The sequence below is a fragment of the Podarcis bocagei genome, assembly GCF_964188305.1.
Source record: "Podarcis bocagei genome assembly, chromosome: 6".
Taxonomy (NCBI): domain Eukaryota; kingdom Metazoa; phylum Chordata; class Lepidosauria; order Squamata; family Lacertidae; genus Podarcis; species Podarcis bocagei.
The window spans coordinates 50,695,143-50,715,891 of NC_138130.1; the positions used below are offsets into that span (position 1 = coordinate 50,695,143).

The 20,749-nt window shown below is 41.3% G+C and overlaps 1 protein-coding gene across 4 annotated transcripts; it reads left to right on the forward strand.

Moving 5' to 3' along the window:
* The first annotated feature begins 172 nt into the window (after nucleotides 1-172).
* On the forward strand, nucleotides 173-20,172 carry HSF2BP (heat shock transcription factor 2 binding protein). 4 transcript variants are annotated; one of them, XM_081197213.1, is made up of 8 exons: nucleotides 173-307; nucleotides 1,268-1,418; nucleotides 2,182-2,285; nucleotides 5,623-5,772; nucleotides 7,780-7,918; nucleotides 9,795-9,912; nucleotides 15,056-15,159; nucleotides 19,594-20,172. In XM_081197213.1, exons 1-8 carry the CDS (start codon nucleotides 188-190, stop codon nucleotides 19,800-19,802), a joined length of 1,095 nt encoding a protein of 364 aa, XP_081053339.1. In that variant the 5' UTR covers nucleotides 173-187; the 3' UTR covers nucleotides 19,803-20,172. The 4 variants fall into 4 exon arrangements, with proteins under 4 accessions (XP_081053339.1, XP_081053340.1, XP_081053341.1 ...); XM_081197214.1 differs by lacking the exon at nucleotides 173-307 and adding an exon at nucleotides 332-486; XM_081197215.1 differs by lacking the exon at nucleotides 173-307 and adding an exon at nucleotides 485-618.
* Nucleotides 20,173-20,749: the final 577 nt, after the last annotated feature.

Sequence of the window (20,749 nt, forward strand, 5' to 3'; positions counted from 1 at the left end):
GATCCCTCTTCACAGACTGTGCGCGCATCGCGAGGAATCTCAATTTTATCCCCTGCTTCACATTCCCGTGCCATTTCCCCCCCCCCCCCGTCTTCTCTCAGGCTTGAGTTCACCCTTCCACCAAACGGAGCTCGCCGCTGATAAAGGAGGAGCGAAGGGTTTCTTCGAAATTAATCTCTATGGTTTTATGCGCGAGCTTCCAACGTTAAGTATGGGGTCTCCGCCACAGAGGTGCGAAAGGCGTAGGGCGGACACCATCGAGAATTTGGACTGGGGCGGCTTCCGAATTCGGAACGGAAGTTCCGAGGTGCGTGACCCCACCCACTTCTCCCCACCCTCCTCCTATCACGCGTTGGGAGGGCTAGCTGGGCGGGGCCAGAAGGGACTCCTATCTCGCTCGCTCGCTCGCTTGCTTCGCGGCTGGCTGGCGTTGCTATGAAGCGCGCGAGCCGAGGCAGCGCGTGCTGCCCGCGGGAGGGCGAGCAGGTAGCGCGAGGGCTCGGCCCAGGAGGACGACGAAGGAAGCGCCTCGGCCTGCTCTCGTTCCGTTAGGATCCGGCGCTGAGCGCGGGGATGAGGGACGAGCCCCTCTTCGCCCTCCTCACAGCAGCCTCTGAGGCACCTCCGTCCCCTGTCCTGTTCCCGCCTCTACCCCACAAAACACACCGGGGGACGTTGGGATAGCCGCGCGCTCTCAAGCTTAAATGAGGGGATAAAAAAAAGGGAGAAGGGCAGTTGTGGGTGCAGCCTCCAGCTCCTTATAAAGGGCGACCTTGGCCCAAACATGGAGTCAGATACGCCCTTCTGCTCTTTCCCCTCTCTTCCCCTGTCTGTGTCACAGACAACAGAGGCCAGCAGGCCTAGCAGTTAACAGAACTGGGGCTGGTGGGAGTTGTAGTCCTGACAACTTTTGGAGGGTCAAAAGTTATCGAAAACTTTATGACTGGAACATTTTCCTTGGTGCGTGGTGGCTTTGGAGTCATGGACTGAAATTTGAGGCATCCGGGTTCTTTTGCTAGTGCTTAAGATGGTGCCTTCAATTTGTCATTCAGAACTGAGAAATAGTTGTTTACAACACCCCTGTAATGTAGACTTCTGGACTTGGAAACTTAGGTTGGACTGTGGTTATTGTAGTTGGGGGGGGGGAGGGTGAAGAAATTTCAGGGGTCTTAAAAGCTGAAAACAGTTCTAGAATGTGGCCAACATGTCATATACGGTAAATAGTAAGTGCAGAGAAAAAGATAATGAGTTTTTGTTTCTGTTACAGAAAGTGGAGACGCAAGGGGAATTTGTTAAAGTCAGAAAGAGAGCTTTGGAGAGGCTGACTACTGAAGTGATGCAGCTACATGACATTTTGCCCAAAATACTGAATTATGATATCTTGGAGAACTTGCAGAAATTGGATGCTGTTGAAACAAGTGAGTTCTTAGGTTCTGTCATTAATGCTATAAAATCATTAATGCCATAAAAGCAGCTTTGAGCGAACAACTTAAGTTTGTGGTGGTGGTGGTGAATATTCTTGAAGTAACTGAAAGTTGAATAATCGAGGTCCAAGTTAGATAGGACATAGAAACGTTTAACTCATTCTTGACCTAAAGAAAATGCTTGTGGTTGGGTGAGAAGAGGATTTCAAAATGTCAGAGAGATAAGGGAATGCCCAATCCTTTCCTTGTCTGATGCTCCTCTGTTTCAAATCTTCCCTGGGGAAAAACAGCTTTGGGAGGGAATAGTGATTTGGAGCGGAGAAATGGTTGGCAGGAAAAGGGTTAAGCACCTGCCTTTTCACTGCTTCTCTCCAGCACCTTCTTTATATATTTCTCATGGCAGAATCTGAGCTTTTTCACTTAGCCACATTTTATATTGCTACCGATTAGTGGCTACATGTGCATTATAGTAAAGTGGTACCTCGGTTTACAGATGCTTCAGATTACAGACTCCGCTAACCCAGAAATAGTACCTCGGGTTAAGAACTTTGCTTCAGGATGAGAACAGAAATTGTGCGGTGGCGGCACAGCGGCAGCAGGATGCCTTATTAGCTAAAGTGGTACCTCAGGTTAGGAACAGTTTCAGGTTAAGAACGGACCTCCAGAATGAATTAAGTTCTTAACCCGAGGTACCACTGTATTTGAGAATGCTTGTTCTTCTTTTTATTGTTTTACTTGAGCCCTCCATTTTTTACAGTTGTGGAAAGGAAAGATATTGAAGTGGAGCAATTAAGAATGGATTGCGAACATTATAAAGCCCGTTTAGAAGCAGCCCAAGCAGATTGTATGAAAGAAAGAAAGGTAGGTAGATTATTAGCTAAAACCCACTCTTTTTACATACACAATTGTGCTATACCTCTAACAATAAGGGCAATCGTAAACATGCCTACTCAGAGGTAAGTTCAGTGGGACTTAGCTCCATCTAAGTGTAGGAAGAAGTGCAACGTCCATACGTGTTGAGACAGTTGGGGGGCATGCTTTTCCGTACTGGCCACCCCCCCCTTTTTGTAGAAAGGTTCCTGCAAAAAGAGGTATGAAAGAAGGTTCATTCTGTCTTATGGTAGCCTGTAACATCCTACAAGTTGCTTGGGGAGTTTCTGAGCCCTGCTGCAAAGACCTAGCCGAGGTATAAGAAAAAACAAAAGAGAAGCTTTGGATTGATCTTTCCAGAGTTCTGTGAATATGGAATTTCCCAAAATCTTGTGTAATATTCTCAGGAAACAAGGGATAACATTAGCATCTATGCCTTCCATCACTTGAAAAAGATTCCAGGGAGAAATTATGGAGAATTGCTTTTTAATGCCAATGAAGCTAAAGAATTGTAGTAGGAAAACAAGGAAGGCAACAGTCTCGCATACAGATTTTCAAATAAAACCAGTAGAGACTATCTAATTTAGCCAGTTACCTGCTTGAGTATTTTCTTGGATTTCAGAGCACATTCAGAGTTCCTGGTAAAACAGAGGTTCTGAGAGAGAGCATCTTTGACTCTTGCTTAGGTGTTCCCAGAATATAAAAAACTGAAATGAAAGTTTCATATATTTATGGGAATCAGAGAATAAGCAAAGTTGGCCTCCTTCCCATGATGGGTTATTCCTTGCCTCTGTCATGAAACCTCTTCCATCTCTGATGTAATTGTTCTCTGGCCAGCTAGAAAATTACTTAGAGGTTAGTTCCACCTTTTAAACAATTTTACAGCTGTACAGTATATTGAAAAATTTAAAGCTACATTTGGATGCAACATTGTGAAAAATCTTCAATCCTGAGTGTTTGTTCAGAAACAGTTAAGGATATATGGTTCATACTAAGGGTTCCAGATGCTCTAAGTCAGTGTTTCCCAAACTTTTTTGGGCAACGGCACACCTGTTTACTGAAAAAAAATCTCGCGGCACACCACCATTAAAGCCCCGCCCCGTGACGTCAGCGCGCAGCGTCACGCCGGGAGGGACGCACGAAAGTGAAAGTTTTTTCCCTCCCCCTTGCCGGGGAACCTCCAAGCTTTGGGGGTGGGAGGAGGCAGCAGAGCGAGGGACTGAGGGACGGCGGCAACTGAGGCGGCGGCGGCTGTTGTGGTGGTGGCGGCGATAGCGGGCGGAGGAGGGGGCGGCGGCGGGGCTTGAGGAGCCGTCGCCGGGAGTTGCTGCTGCTGTTGTTGCTGCTGCTGCCCGGACATGCCGGCCTCCTCCTCCTCCGCTGTCTCGCGCTCCTCCCTTTTGCACGCGCTGCCCCGCCGCTCGGCACCACCACCGCGGAGCCGCCCCCGGCTCGACGCGGATCCTTGCCGCCGCCGCCTCTCACCGCCCGACTCGCCCGCCTCCCTCCCACGGCACACCAGCCAATGTCTCACGGCACAGTAGTGTGCCGCGGAACACCGGTTGGGAAACACTGCTCTAAGTAGCACTGTGGAGGTCCATCAGAACATAGCTGTTTGTAACATATGTCAACTCACATTGAGCTCAGTGAGAGTTCCAAGTAACTATTGATCGCAACTTTTGTTGACATTTTAGACTACAGTCCTCCAGTCACTTTCCTGGTAGTAAACGCCATTGACTTTAGTGGGATTTGCCTCTGTACTTTTCATGTATTAACCTACAATACAGGACTTTCCTGCTGGTTTGCTGTCTTATGTTCATGCTAGCATATCACAGGAATGATTCAATTACTGTATTTTTCGCTCCATAGGGTGCACCGGACCATAGGGCGCACCTAGTTTTTAGGGGGGGGGGAATAAAGCATTTTCCCCACCCCCTCCCCAGCCCCAAAGAGCCAAGACAGCCAGCGGGATCCATCCCACTGGCTGTCTTGGCTTCCTCTTTAGCCACGCGCAACCTCTCCAGGCGGCAGAAGCTGCGCACGGCTTTGTTTTTAGCTGCGGGGCTGGGATGGGGGAAGCCCAAGCTTCCCCCGCCCCCAGAACAGGCTGCTATCTGCAAGCCTTCGGAGCCCAGCGGGAACTTCCACCGCACTCAGAAGGCTTGCGGAGAGCTTCCTGAAGCCTGCATTCGCTCCATAGGATGCACACACATTTCCCCTTCATTTTTGGAGGGGGAAAAGTGTGTCCTATAGAGGGGAAAATGCGGTAATTTAGTGTTACTGGATCTTTTCTAGCTAGGATTAATTCTGTAGTGTAATTTCTTGAATTGTTTTCATTTTTCCTTTCTGGACAAGGTTTGTGGTATGTCTGCTATTTCTGCTTCACCCACCTCCCCATTCCTTTATGTGCAGCCCCATGCACACTTACCTTTAAATTCTGTATAGCTTATTTGCAGGTGTTGTAACTCCATCTTCACATGGAGAATGCATTTTTACCACGCTGATAGAGGAACAATTGTACCAAAAGTGTACTAGTTTACATAAGATGTATCAGGCAAGAGTTTTCAGGAGAAATCTAACAAATCTTTTGAGTTCTGTTTCCCTCCAAACCTCCTTGTGGTACCAAAGACAAAAGCTTGCCCCTTTGCCAAAGAGGGAGCTGCACTAATGGAAAGCATATCTTTTGCCTGGCTCAGGTTGTAATCCTAACGCAATTTACATTAGGAATAGAATTGTAGAGTTGGAAGGGACCATGAGGATGGTCTAGTCCAACCTTCTGCAGTGCAGGAATATTCATTACAGGGGATAAAACCTGCAACCTTGGCATTACTAGCACCATGCTCCAACCAACTATTATAATATAATTCCCATTTAATGCAGTTAGGATTTACTTCTGAGTAGACATTGTTAGAATTGTGGCTTATATTACCAATAATACTTGTTTGAGAACATTGCTGCTATCTATTTTTATATAATTATCCAGACTGTTCTTTTCTTCTGCTTATGACAGTGTAATGTTCCCATAGAAGCTGCGAGATGAAATTCTGATGAATATGCTTAAGTTTGTCATGCGTTCTATATCAAGCTCCTTGAAGGAAAATGGAATGTAAATGTAAATATAAATAAGCAAGAAGTCTTCTACGTATGCAAATATGAGAGAATTCCACAGTTTAGGAAGAATTTAAATCTTAGCAGATCTACTTCACCAGAGCCAAGTTTTTTTGTTTTTTGTTTAATGCTCAGAGGACTTTGGAACTTATTGAGAAATCTAATTAGAACGGTCTGATATAATCCAATATGAATCACATATTAGCTTTATTACTTTCAGGAAAAATTAACTGTTCGGCAGCAGCTGAATGAGGCAAAGCAACAATTATTGCAGCAAGCTGAATACTGTACAGAAATGGGTGCTGCAGTTTGCACGTTGTTGTGGAGTATCTCTAGCAATGAAGAAGCAGTTAAAAGTATTCTAGGAAGTGTAAGTTCACTGACTGCAGAGATCTTTATTTGTTACATATTATACACAAATAACAGCATTGACTCAAACATTTTTTTAAAAAAAATTACTTTTGTGTCATTCTGATTAGAATGTCCATATAGCAGCTGACAATCTGCAGTTGTTTACTGTGATTGAGACACTAAAATTGCTACATTATTATTATTAGTAGTAGTAGTAGTATTTCTACACCGCCCACCAGGCTAGGTATCCCCAGCCACTCTGGGCGGCTTACAGCATATATATAACATTGTAAAACATAAAACATTAAAAACTTCCCAATACATCAGGAAAAGTGGTTAAAAGTTCCTATTCCAAATGCCTTTGTGAACAGTAAAGTTTTCAAAGATGTATTTTGAAAGGCAGTGATAACTCCTTCCAGACTTCTGTTGTCAAGGATTTCCTTAGAGCAGGACCTGGTACACTAAAGACTCAGTCTCTGGTAAAGACCAACTAGATGTAAAGGACACCACCAAAAATGTCCCATCACATGATCTCTGTGATCAAGGTGCATAAGGAATTAGGTGGCCTTTAAGGGACTTTGGGCTCATGTTTTTAGGGCTTTGTGAATTTACACAGTAAACTTGAACCTGGCCTGGTACCAAATCAGCAACCAGGTAAGTAGATGTGTATAGGATTCCACTGTAAGTCACTTTAATTTGCGAATAAATATCCAGACTTCAAAATAAAATTCCTTAGGGAAAATACAAAATGTATGAACCCACAGTAATTGTAATCTGTGAATGAACTATATATGACAAATTCAGTCTATGTGCTAGGTTTACCCAGCTCAAACCATAATTTCCCAACTGCTATGTGTAAGACAAATTTTTTTCAACAGCTATGTGTAAGACAATAACTGCTGCAGCATATTAATATGGTGTAGTGGTTAGCATAATCAAATTAGGACTAGGGAGACCCAGTTTCAAATTTCCACCCTGCCATTAAGCTTACTGGGTGTCAATTGGTTATATTATATGTTGGCCTGTCTTGTTGTGAAGCTTAAATTAGGAGGACAGGTGGATAGATGACCCAGTATGGCACCTTGAATTCCTTTGAAGTTAAGTGGTATAATACATTTCCCTTGTTGCTTTTTCTGTCACAACCTGAGCAGCTTGTCTCTGTTGGCACATGCACTTTGGGGTTTTTTCTTTCTTTATCTGAGGTGCTGTCCCCTGCACAGAAACAAGGAGATTAGTGGCATATATTATGGCACACATTTATTTATGCCCTGATATTATTTATTAGTTTTTCATAAATCTAACTTTTGGAACTAGCTTCTTGTCCTCTGGGCCTTTGGATAGGCCATCTGAATACATTAGCACAGCCTTTCTCAGCCTTGGGTTCCTAGATGTTATTGGATTACAACTCCCATCATTCCTAGACAAGATGGTCAGTGATGATCGGAGTTGTAGTTCAAGAACATATGGGAACCCAAGGTTGAGAAAGGCTGCATTGCAGGTTGATTTAGGTTTCTGTTTTCTAAGATTATATTTTATAGAGTTGTGACCTGCCAAGGACCTCTTGTGCAGGATATAAATCTCAAGAATGAATAAACTAATGAAAGGAAATAAAGTGCCACAGGATCCTTTGTTGTTTTTGCTACTAACACAGCTACACATCTGGAAATGTTTGTGCTCTGTACATAGGTGAAACCACCTGTTCTGCTGCTCCTCTTGAACATGGGTTACATTCTTGATGTATGCACTAAATGACATCTCAATAATATGTTGGAATCCTACTAATCTGATGCCTAGTTTCATAGTGTTTGTAGACATTATCTTCCAAGTTAAACTCTTCTTGCTACAGTTGCTAGGAGAGTTAAAGTCACTGAAAAACATTTGTCTTAATAGAGGAGTCTTGGTAATGTTCTGTGCAGATCAGTATCATAGTGCCATTGAGTTTTACCTACTGAAAAAAACTAACCATTATTTAAAAACTCATAAGTTCATAACCATAAAGTAGTAATTTTTCCTTATGAATTTTCAGAGTAAAGCTATAAAGTTTTTTAGCATTGCTGGACAGACTATGGAGAGTTTTGTGCGATCATTAAGTGAAGATATCAAACAGCAAGACATGGATTCTGATGAAAGTCAGTTTGTGTTAGGTTTGGCAGGGATTGTCACAAGTAAGTTTGTCCTGGAATGTCATAGGAATAATGAAACACATCATATATAAGTTAGCATTTTTTTTTTAAATTTTCTACCTTTCAAAAGACTTTTTCTGAGCTGATATACTTCAGAGTAACTTTTAGTAGTTTAGCTGTAGCATTTAGCAAAACTGACTTCCCCATATTAATGACTTCCTGCTTGAGAACAAATATTGAGTACAGTGGTACCTCTGGTTACATAAGCTTTAGGTTACATACGCTTCAGGTTACAGACTCCGCTAATCCAGAAATAGTGCTTCAGGTTAAGAACTTTGCTTCAGGATGAGAACAGAAATCATGCTCTGGCGGCAGCAGGAGGCCCCATTAGCTAAAGTGGTGCTTCAGGTTAAGAACAGTTTCAGGTTAAGTACGGACCTCTGGAACGAATTAAGTACTTAGCCTGAGGTACCACTGTAAATTGCTTCTTATGTGTAGGATAATAAAACCGATGCATGATTTTAAATAGAACTAGGGAAACGTTGCCCCTGTGACAGATTCACTCTACTTCACACTCACTTGCACTGCCCAGTGCATGGAAACACCACATATATACAGGCTAGAAACATATGTCTCAGTCACTCACACTACATACAAAAAGCTACACATACATACTTCCCCTTCCCCCACACCCCAGTGTACATACTTTTTTTCTCCCATTAGCATCGTTTGCTCCCCACCTTGCTGATCCTTCTTTTCCTCTCTCAATACAGGAACATCTCCCTGCCCCACCTCGCAGATCCTTCTGTCTCTATCCAAAAGTGTATCTTTCACCCACACCCCACAGATCCTTCTCTCTCTACCCAGGAAGTAGGCAGAGTGCTTGAAGGCTTTCCACAAGCATCTGGTCAGTCACTGTGGAAACGGGATGATGAATTGGATGGGTCATTGACCTGACCCAGCAGGATCGTCTTATGTTCTTAAGAGCGTATCCTGTAACCATGAAGTGATGGGGAAGCTATCCTGTTGCTTCTCTCCCAGCACTCAAGCAAATCCCTCAGGGCTCGCAAAAGGCCTGTGAAGCAGCTGGGACACCCTCACCGCTCAAATTAAAGCTGTCCATGGCATGCAAATCCTACACAGGCTTTTTATAACCTCAGAAACAGCCTTAACCATGTAAGCTAAATTAACAAACTTCATAAGAGTAAAGGAAGGCAGACAAAAATATAATTAATGTATTGAAAAGTGGAATCTGTTTATCCTCTATTAGTCTACTGGAATAATAAAGTGCAAGACCTAGCCCAATACTACTCTTTAGTGGGGGACATATAGGAATATTTTTATATAAATTAGCAATGTAAACATTATTGTAATGTTTTTGTTATTTATTTTTATACCTCAAGTAGGCTTTTGCATTTGTGAGGATTGTAATAACTTTTACAAACAGTGAAATAATACTTAAATACACTTTAGTCAGGTGTGATTGATACATTTATATATGTATCTGAATTATGTATGTACTTTATTGTTCATAATATTTGCAAAAACAGTGTTATTTTACATAATAACATTTGTAAAAACTCATTACAACTACGCTTGATAAGGAAGTGGGTTGTGCTTATATTTCAGGTTTCTGCAGAATTTGTCCCTCTCAGCCCATGGTTTTCCTCCATAGCTACAACATTTCTCGATTTTTTTAATCTCTAGGAGATGCTGTAGTGAAACATAGCACCCAAAACCAGCACATCGTTATTGTTGTCTTGTGGGGGATTATTTTCTAGAAATAACCTTCCCATAGCCTTCCCAACAATTACTGTACAGAATTTTCAGTAGTGCTGTTAGCTTACAAAATTGTGCTGAATAAGAATTCTTCTCTCTTTAAATTATGGTTTTTTTGTGTGTGTGTTCTCTTTTGTAGATGTTGCTGCTTTAGCATGTGGTCGTGAATTCCTAGTTAATTCAAATCAAGTATTGTTGGACACAATGATGCAACTTCTGGGAGACATGAAGCTTGGATGCTGCACAAAACTTAAAGTGTATGATGATTGGATGTTTTTAGAATGAAACTTGTTGCCTTAACAATCTAATATAGTCAAGAATGATATATAGCGTGGTCGAATGTTTAAAGTGCTGTGAACTAAAATGAGTTGTTAAGTGGGGAGTCTATAATTTAGGTAAGCTGCTGTTAGACTTAACCCCTAACCCCTCCCTCCCTTTGTATCTTTAGTATGGAGGATAATAATACTTGCCTACCATACAAATGCCTCTGCTTTCTTGAGTGTACTAACATTGGTCATGAGTAACATGAGAGAGGCTCCCAGGTAAGGTTTATGAAGACACTACGAGAGTGGGCAAGTCATCTTTATTGACAGAAGACAATGGGTTTCCAGGGTGCAGTCGTTAGTGGATGGTGTGGTGTGGCAGCAGCACTTACCTGACCTCCCAACAGCTGTGTTGCTGCTGCTTATGGGGAAGAAGAGTGGGATGGGTGAAGTGGCAGGGTGAATGTACTGGCAGGAGCACTGGATTGGTGTTGCTGTTGTGTGTGCACTGTCCTATTCACTTCTTCCCCTTGACCCTTCCCACTGGGGGGAAGCGTTGTAGCAGTAGAGCATCTGCCTTACAAGCATTGTAGATGTCATAGCATATTGAACATGGGGATAAAATTATAGCAAGTACTTTGGCCATCCTTGCATTTGAGCCTCGCAGTCAGCCCAAAAGATCAAATCCAAATCTCTGGAAAGTTTCAGAACTGACGTCCTTAGAGATGTGCCTCTGTCAGTTTGCTGGGTGAAGGAGCAGCAAACCAAACACATTTGTGCAAGAGTTTATGAATGGGTAAAGAGGCTTTCTGTATTACTTCCTTAATAAGCTGTTTAGATATGTAACTCCTAGGCAGGGAAGATTGAGGATTTGTACCTTAGTCTGTAGCTCCAAATACATTAAAATCCAGCTTTGTCTTGTTTGCTACTGAAAATACGCCATATAAATTTCAGTTGTCTCTATATGTTGTCACAAAGGATGGCCACCAGATGGTGCTCCAGGCTTTGTAAAACACTTAGAAAGTTAGCATTTCTAGACAGAACTACTGCTGGTCATAAATCTGTATTTTCTTGCCCCAGAAAACTTATAGTTCAAGAGATAACTAAAATGAGATACCTTTTTAAAACGTTTGAACATTTTTTAAAGTATGGGTATAGTTTTGTAGTATAGCAAATATAAGAGCAGTTGATGATAGAATGTGGTGCTGAAGAAATAGGAATCAACTCCCAGGCTGTTTGCTTTGGCAGACAGCTTTGCCCTTTGAACAGCTTAGCAGAATATGTTTAAACTCTGTTTCCCTCTGTTAGTATTTTTTACTGCTTTACTTTTTCAGTTCACCATAACCAATCCCTCAGTTCCCTACAAAACAAACAGCTGAAAGGAAAACACAAAGCACAGCCATGTTTCTCTACGTCACTTTTAATCCGTTTTGTTATCTACTGATACTACTGATAAACAGACTGAAAGACCATATCAAGAAGTATTAATCCCTTGCACTGTAAGAAATGTTACATAATTTTACATGGGTTAATGATACTGAACAGCAGACACTGCAAGAGATCCTTTTGTATCACGATATGGCCCTCCTCTGGAATATGATAAGCAGGAATGAATGTGAAGGTCTGGAGAAGGATGTGATTTCCTCTCTTTTCCCATTTTGTCTCCTAACTTGGAGAAAGATTTGAGTCGATCGCCATCAAAGCTATTTTCATTTTCACATTTCTGCTCTGGATAATAGATTTAGAAAACAGAGTTGCAAAAGCTGAGGTCTCTCTGCCTAATCCCCATCTTACATAGGGGGCCCAGCACCTGCTGAATAGACAATCTTCGAGGCCCTGATAGAGCCCACTCCAGCCATAGCCCCGCAACCAGAGGTTGTGGAATGATGCAACATGATGTGGGAAAGAAAATTTGTATCTGTAGTGACTGAAGCATCTTGAAGCCTATCAAGGTGGAATGCAAGGTATTTTTTTTGCTGCCTTTTCCCTTTGCTTCAGATAGCATCTCCAACCTGAACATGGCAGATCCTTGTCCTTTCCCCCTCTCCTCCCCCCCCCCGTCGGAATAGTAGCAGGGACCACAGGTCATATTACAGGTGTGCCAGTGGCAGAATCCACACTACAAAGCATACCAGAGAAGTATTTCATATGAATTCAAATACTATCCACCTTTATGTCAAGCTTGTTCAGAAATGTTAGGAAAAAGAGAAAATGTGGATGCCATACTAGTTTGTACAGGGCAGGTGAATTATCCAAGGCTCAGCCTCTCCACCTCACCCTAGGATTGCATTCAATCCAAAGGCTTAAGACCAGATGCCACCATGACTCAGAAGTATCAGAGACCAAAGAAGAACATAGACCAAAGGCGCAGATACTAGCAACAGAATCTGAAAATATTTTTGGACCCACCACTCTTATGGTGAAGGTGGCTTCCCAGTGCATTTTGAGAGCAAAATCTACGATAGCCAACGAGACTCAGTAATATAAAGCAGATCAGTTTAATGTAATGACAGCTGTGTTTTGTTTTTCATGTTGATTCTCAACCGTTTATTTTTTAAGGGAAAATATTAAGTTGGAAGGAATAAATTCCTGTTGTAACAAAAGAAGCATAATTTAAAATTTTATTATCTCATTGTTTGAGGGTTTAGGAAGCGTACAATTTAGCAAAGCGGTGTTATGAAACATTTCTGGAGGCTTTTGAAAATAGCTGACTGAGCATAGCACTTATCCACTGTGTATATTTTCAGAGTGCTGTGTAAACAGTAACAAGTGGTTTGACAAGAGTAGTGTCACTTCAGAAATAATGGCATAGTTGGTGACTTTATGTAATTCAACAAAATATGCTTTGGGCTTTCTGAAATGTAAATGAAAGGCTAACTTGTTCATCTGAGGTAATGGTGGGAAAGTCTTGTTAAGAGTATTTTCTTCTCAACCTCACAACAGATAAGCCCTGGTTTGCTATCCTGATTGAAAGCTGATAACTGGGGGAGAAAAAGCTTTTCTTTTCACAAAAAAATAGCACAGATTTTGAATAGTAGAAGTTGTTTTATTGTCTTTGTGTAATCTTGGAATTTCACTCTATTGATATTGCTCAAACATTCAGATATATATTCTTATTATGTGAACTTCAAAGTGGTGGACATAAGTTTTTAGAAGAATGCATGTCATGTGAGTCTGTTCTCCTTCAGAAGCAGAATAACAGACTAGAATACTTGGCAGTTGCTCCATGTGGCACGACAACAGGCAGGATTAAGATTGATGACTTCCTCCCAAAGGAGGAGCTTCCTTGCAGGACCAGTCTGTTTCCTGTCTCCTAGGAGACAGCAGGGTTTTAGCTAGAGCTCTTTATCAAACAAAAAAGGCATATTGAATGAATCTGCCTTTCACCTTTCTTGACCCCTCTGTACTGAAATTAGGTAGGACAGGTGATGGAGTAAGCCGGGCAGCAAATCCAAGAGAAACAAGCTGCTTAGGCAGAAAAAAATCTTTAATGATGGCTCTGACCCCTTGCTACTTAGCCCAGGAATGTAGAGCTGGATAACAGGAGTGCTGTTAGTCTTTCCAGTAGGCCTTTTGCAGAGCTGTGGTGTTTCAGGCCTCCAGAACCTCCTCTGTCTTTACTAGGCTGGTGTACCTGTGAGCCTGTCAGATATGTCTGATGGTTCAGGGCAGGGGTCAGCAACCTTTTTCAGTCGTGGGCCGGTCCACCGACCCTCAGACCATGCCCCATAAATAACCCAGAGGTGCACTTTAAATAAAAGGACATGTTCTAATGTAAAAACACGTTGATTCCCAGACCATCCACAGGCCGGATTGAGAAGGCGATTGGGCTGCATCCGGCCCATGGGCCTTAGGTTGCCTACCCCTGGTTCAGGGCCATAGCTTATAGAAAGAGCTTAAGGGATCCGTCTCTACTCACTGCAGACTTTTCAGCAAGAGTATCTAATGTAGCACCTAGAAGAAGTTTTTGACTTAGGCCTGGGCCATAGCTGAAAAATCCAAAAGTGATATCAGGGATACTCAGTTCAGCATAAATTTTATTTATGTAGGGCTCCAGAGGTTGTCTTTGTAGTACCTAAGGATAAAAAAGTTTTATTCACAAATGTGAAGAAGGAAGACAACAACAGATTTTCAAAAAATCCTGACATTTAGAGACCCTATTCTCTTTGCAAGACATGTCAGTTGAAAAAAATGTGAGATACAGAAAAATCAAGCTTTTTTAAACAAAACAAAAAGAACATTGAAAGAGGTGGTGGGGTCAAGCCATCTTGGATCTCAAGTATCTCAGCAAATTAATAATATGAAGTTGTGTTCACCTCTACATAATTCCATCCTTATTTGGGGCATCATGATATATCAATATATCACATTGTTTAGCTGGTGATATATCATGATGTTGAAAACCAGATATCGCCCAGCCCTAAACGTTGTAAGTAGTTTAGTTTAGTTTATGTTCTGATGTAACGGGTCTTCAGGAACATTGTTGGCAGTGAATTTTGGGAATGGGGCACATCTTTTATTGTGAAGTTTAATTTAATCTAATACTGGCTGTCTGGCTGTGAGAGAGGCACAGCTTTGTGCGTGAAGAAGGGTCAGCTGGAGTTAGGCATTGATGTGTTTGCCATATACGTTTGTTAGAGACATGACAAGCTGATAATAAAGTTAAAGTTGAAGCTAAAAAGAAGAGAATGAAGGAAGGATAAAATTGTATTGGAATTTGTTACATTTGTGACAGGATTTTCAATTAAGCCTTGTCAGGCTAATTTTTTTAAGTGCCCTTTTCTGTTTGTCAGGAGGACAAGCACTTAATCAGGATGATAGGCTATCTGCTGAGGAGCCTCAATTAAGAGGATTTCACTGGATGTGTTGTGTGATCATATAAGGCTGTGTTCATATGAACACCCCACTAGTTCAATAGGATTTGACTGCTGCCAGGTTTCTTTACACTACATTATTACAAAATGAATAAAAAGAACACACAGGATTATATTAATATTGATATATCCATTCAGTCTTTGCTTTTTAAACGTGAGGAATGTGCTAAGCTTCCTGAGGCTTGTGTTCTTAACATGGTTTGCAGCTTTTGTAGTGGGATGCAAATCCATATACTCAGTCCCCTTTTAAACTTTTCTTACAGACTGATGCTGATGTCCTTATACAATGTCAGTATCAATGTGAAAGGCTTGAAGTACATCAGTGAAAGCCCAGGGTTCTTTCCATTACTCTGGTGGCTCCTGAATGGTAAGACCTCTATCAAAACACTAGATTGTGCTACACATGTTTTTACTACGTAACAAATGTCAGTATATTAGCTAAATGGAAATAAACCAGCTCCTTGTTGTTTATCAAAACACCTTGTATAGCATGTAAGAAAAGACATATTTTGGAACTTAAGATGTGATAGGCATGAGAATGGAGAATGGAAGGATGAGTTGTATAAACGGGATTACTCCTGCTAAAACGGTTTGTATGTTGATTATCCTATGCATATAGAAAACTATCACACATTCTTCATTTATGCAGTGCTGAAATCCTGTCCACTCTTACTGGGGAGGGCCACTCATTGGACTTGATGAGACTTTATGGTGAGAAAAGTACATAGGATTGAGCTATTAGTTAATTAATTTCAAGCTTGGGGTTTTTTAAAGTCAGTTATTAAAATTAAGGATCTAGACCATGCCCTTGAAATGCAATGTTAGAACAAAGAAGCTGTTCTTGCTTGAAACTATTCGATGTAATCTATTGTTTAATTAAATGGCTTGACATCTTCTTAAAAACAAAAACACTGCAACTGCTGATGGAAAGATAAGTCTGAACATGTGTCCTGAAGGGCAAAAGGAAAAGTTATGATTCTGCCCTTGTTAACTTCCTGCTTCAGCTATATTTTATTTATTAGATTCTCACTTTGATTTAATTTATAACTTTCTCCGTTATTCAGTCTTAGGATATGTATCCGTTCTAAAATCAACAATTGGTAAAATCTATAAATATTTATAAAAGTGTTATATATTATTATAAAAGTATTAAATACATTATTTCCATAAATTACACAGTATCTGCTTGCCACCCAGCTTTTAAAAGCAATCCCAAGTTAAAATGTATTATGGCTTATTGCAGAATGATAGGGCTTGGACTTTTCAGGTCTCCATGGGAGGGGACTAACAGAATTGAACAGAAATGTGACACGGGGCAAAATATATCTTAGACATACCTCATCTTGACTGTTTGTTACGATTTGAGACTTTCCTTTCAAAGAACAGAAAATCTCTCAATTTTGATTCTTGACTACTGAGAGAGGCCTGCTTACCTCCAAAACAGCTGTGTTGTTCCCCCAGCCAACGCCAAAGCAGAACTTACGTAAATCACATAGGTAATACAATAGACCAGGCATTTCCAAATATTTTTATCAAGACTTGCCCTCTGAGGTTTGACACACAACAAATCATTTTTTGTTAGTGCTCCTCAGCACCGCATTCTGTCTAATTTCCACTGCATACAGTCATAAAACGTGTCTAACACAGCTACCGTATATACTCAAGTACAAGCCGACTTTTTCAGCACATTTTTAATGCTGAGAAAGCCCCCCTTGGCTTATACTCGAGCGAGGCGGGCGGCAGAGGGACGAGCAGCCCAAAAGGATCCCTTCCTCTGCCGCTGCCCGCCTCTCGCAAAGGCAGGCACAGGAGCCACGGTTGGGAGAGGGGCTGCGCTGCGCTGTGCCTCTCCCAACCGCGGCTCCTATGCCTGCTCTTGCGAGCGGCAGAGGCAGCAGCAGAGGAACAAGCAGCCTGAAAGGAGCCCTTTCAGGCTGCTTGTTCTTCCTCTGCCGCTGCCACCACCACCAGGTTTGTGGCGTGGTGAACCGGCTTATACTCGAGTCAATAAGTTTTCCCAGTTTTTTGTGATAAAATTATATACGGGTCAGCTTATATTTGAGTATATACGGTACCTACCCTTATAAGATTTGGGACATTGCTTGAGGAAATGCTTGAAACTTCCAAATTGTGCAGTTTGGTGGGGTCTTCTTCACATCAGCTCTTACATTTCCCAGTGATGAAATAATCTGTCACTAGCAAATAGAAGGGAAGCACCCCACCAGCTTGGGCTGGCTTGGTGTGTGGTATTTCTCAGTAGCATAGCAACAACTTACCCATTGTGCAGCAATGAGACCTGACTCACTACAAATATATTTCAGGAAGCTTCTTTTCTGTACTAAGTATTGGTGTCAGCCCTTAATTTATTGTAAAAGGAGGTTTAGAGCACAGAAAAATAATGAAAATACCTCAGAGCAGGACTTCCCAGTCTATTTTTAAGGGAGATTTACTGCCAATATTCCCTCTTTCCACCCATTTCCCTGATTGTTCTCTGCCAAATCTTCACCACAGCCGCAATTGTTCCTAACCTGTGCAGTTCTTGTTAATTACTTAGCCTGTTGCTAGTGCAGCCTCCCACCTCATTTAAATTAAGCAATAAAGAGATATCTGTTGCAACTTTATACTCCCTACGACAGCAATCTGCATTTCAGCTTCATGATATGCTTGTTTGCATTGAAAAAAGGGCCACTGAATTTCATGAGACTTCGTTCCAGGTTTGTACATAAATATTGTAGGTTTAAGCATGCAGTCAGTGACCAGCTCACATATTGCTTGTATGAAATTATACTAAAATGTTATAATGACTGTGAGTAGAATGATGAAAAAGCTTGTAAATTAGTAATACTTGAACTTGGTACCTGTTACTTGTCAGCTTGATAAATTATGTCTTTGATGACTAAAGAATGTTGCAAGCACCTGTCAGTTGAATTCACACCACACTTCCATAGCCGATTGCAGATTAACAGTTTAGCATTGAGGTAATTCAATTACTTAAACCCCATTATAGAGAATAGTTCATCTGTGAGTATACTTCTAATGACACATGTGACTACAATAACTCTCTGGCTTATCAGTTGCTTCTGTTAGTGACTGAACGCAAATGACATCAAATACTATGGTACAGTTCATGTCAGTGATGTTAAGGTAGATTTTCAGTAGGTTGTTAAAATTGTGTCAGCTTTTATAGGCAGCTCCTACTCATGAGCTCATGCAAGCATCCAGACTATTGTCTTTAAATTATTAATATATATTTTTAATCACCCAAAATGTTTCATCACCAGTTCTTTGCGGGGAGGATATTGTATTGTTTCATGCGGACCTTAGCTAACACAGTTCAGAAACACTTTTTCCCTGAGAAAAGGTATTTGGTGTTGTAATGGAAACTGCACTACCGTAATGTACTCTGTGTTGCCTTTCATGTTGACCTGGACATTTCTGCTAGTACAGAATGCAGCAGCTTGGGTGCTTTTTTTTGCTAGGCATCCATAGTATACTGCATAAATTTTGTGTCAGTTGCATTGGATACGGATACATTTCTGGGCTGAAAGCCAAGTGTGGGTTTTGACCGTCAAAAGTCCGAAATGGTTTGGGGCAGGTTATGCCCATTTCAACCTGCATAAGCTTTTGTCATTGACTTGTTGGACCACCTTTAAGATTGGTCAGATTGGCAGGTTTTAGGAACAAGGGTTCTCAGTAGCAGCTGCTGCTATGTGGAACCAGAGGGTGTAAAGTTGTGCGCTTCAGTTGTATTATTAAAAAACAACAACTTTGAAACCTACTTGTTTCAAGTGTCTTTCTGCAGATGTGTTTTTATTTAACATTATTCTGATTTGTTGCTGCCACTTTTACACTTGTTTTGTACTACCTAAATTTATATTTTAATGTATCTTTCTATTCTCTTAATTTTCTAGTTTTTAATGTAATTGTAGTTTCACGTTTACATTGTTCACTGCCTTGGGTGGACTTTGTCCAGAAATGCAGCTTCAGTTGTACCTTGGATCTCAAACGCCTTGGCTCTTGAACAAATGGGCTCCCGAACGATCGAAACTGGGAAGTGAGCGTTCCGGTTTTCGAACGATTTTCGGAAGCTGAATGTCCGATGCGGCTTGGTTTTTTAACGGTACCGGGAGTCGAACGGAACGCTTTCTGTTTGAGAACCAAGGTACGACTGTATTAATATTTTAAATGAACAAATGTTTGTTACAAAGTGGCATTGCTTTGGAAACCCGGTAGCTTGTGATCTAGTTTTGTGTTGTAACATACCAGTTGAAAAACAGTGTCCTGGTAAACAATAAACAAAAGGTACAAGTTGGTAGTTCTGCAAGTATTTATGCTACATTGGAAATAATACAGCAACATCGTAGCCCCTTTCACAACTGCCCCTCCAGACAACTTAGAGCATGGGGAGGAAAAAGCAGAGCTCTACTTGTTGGCCTCCCCTATGTCATGGTACCCACAAGTTCCATCTTCCTGATCTCTGCGTTTGTTGAAAAGTCTGAATGGGGAGCCAGTCCAGCTCCTCCATGTGATCCCGAACGCTGCATGAACAGGATTCCCAATTGTGTGGAATAGCTTACATGCCGACAACTGTGCATTTGGTCCTTGTTCACACATTCCAAAAAATGCACAGAATCAACAGGAACATTAGGAAGGAGCCAGGGACAATGGATGTGACTCCATTTAATAGTGAGAAAATGAGAAAGTTGGATGTAGAAAAACTTCATTTGTTATGCTCAATGAGAAGTCTGTTCTTTTATAAATTATGATAATTGGTTTAGTTAGTTTTGTCTTTCACGTTTAGATCCAGATCCAGAAATATGTCTTCATGTTCTACGGCTTCTCCAGTCTGTGGTTTTAGAGCCAGATGTTTTAATCAAGTCAGCTCCTGAAATACGTGACTCTCTGCCACTTCCACGTATCCATATGCTGTCAAAAAGCCGCAATGCAGATCTACAAATCCTGGCCCGAGAACTGCTTGAGGACCTTAAAATATTAGAGAGTGAAATATAAGGTTGTGTTCTATAACATTGTTATCTTCTCCAGCATTTTTTTCCAGTGTTGTAGTAATTTGTAAAATTATGCATGCATTCAAAAAACAGGTTCTTCTTGTAAGTAGATTTGTGTGTTTGTATGTGACCAGTGTTGCTTCACAGAAGAAAGTAATTTCAGCCATAAATAGGATACATCAGAATTCCCAGGCTAGCCACATTACATCAAACCATCTCACCCAAGCTCACTAGACATTATTGTTTCTGCTTTAAGCTGTTTGAAGTCAAAGATTAAATGGTTTGAATAAACTGCAGCTGGTTACATGCAAGTTACATTTGTCACTTTCAGATGATTGAAACATGATGTTGAATAAATCTTTTGCTGCTGGAAATGTTGTCATTGACTATGGTCTTTGCACATAATGGGATGCCAGACTATGTCTTACTGTGAACAAGCATGTGTACTGGTGCCTGGTGATAAAAATCACAACCACTTCAGTTCTCCCCTGATCCTGCTGCTGTCACACTTCCTGAGAGCTACACCATGGCTTGTCTTGGTGTTACGTGTAAACCTGACTTCATGGTTTGCCTTGCTCCAAACAAACTGAACTGTAACCAAAGTTTGTACTTGATTTTCTTGCAAGATCCTCTATTCTTGTTATTTATTCTTCCTGTGGTATGATGAGTAGGGAATCAGACATGTGTTGATGTCAAAAAGTGCCCTAGAGGAATCTGTAGTAATGATTCAGTGTGCTGAATTCCTGTTTTAAATCTAACAATGCTGACAGTATGTAATGCTAGCCCGGACCTTTTAAGAGACTGCAAGTTTGACACAGCTAGAGTCTCACTTTCCTAGGCCACTCATTAACATCAGTCTGGTCTTAGTTAAGAGAAGCAGGAAAGGAGGTGTTCTCTTAGTAGTCTCTTGATGGCAGATCAAAAAGGACAGACATTTAAAAGGCAACAACC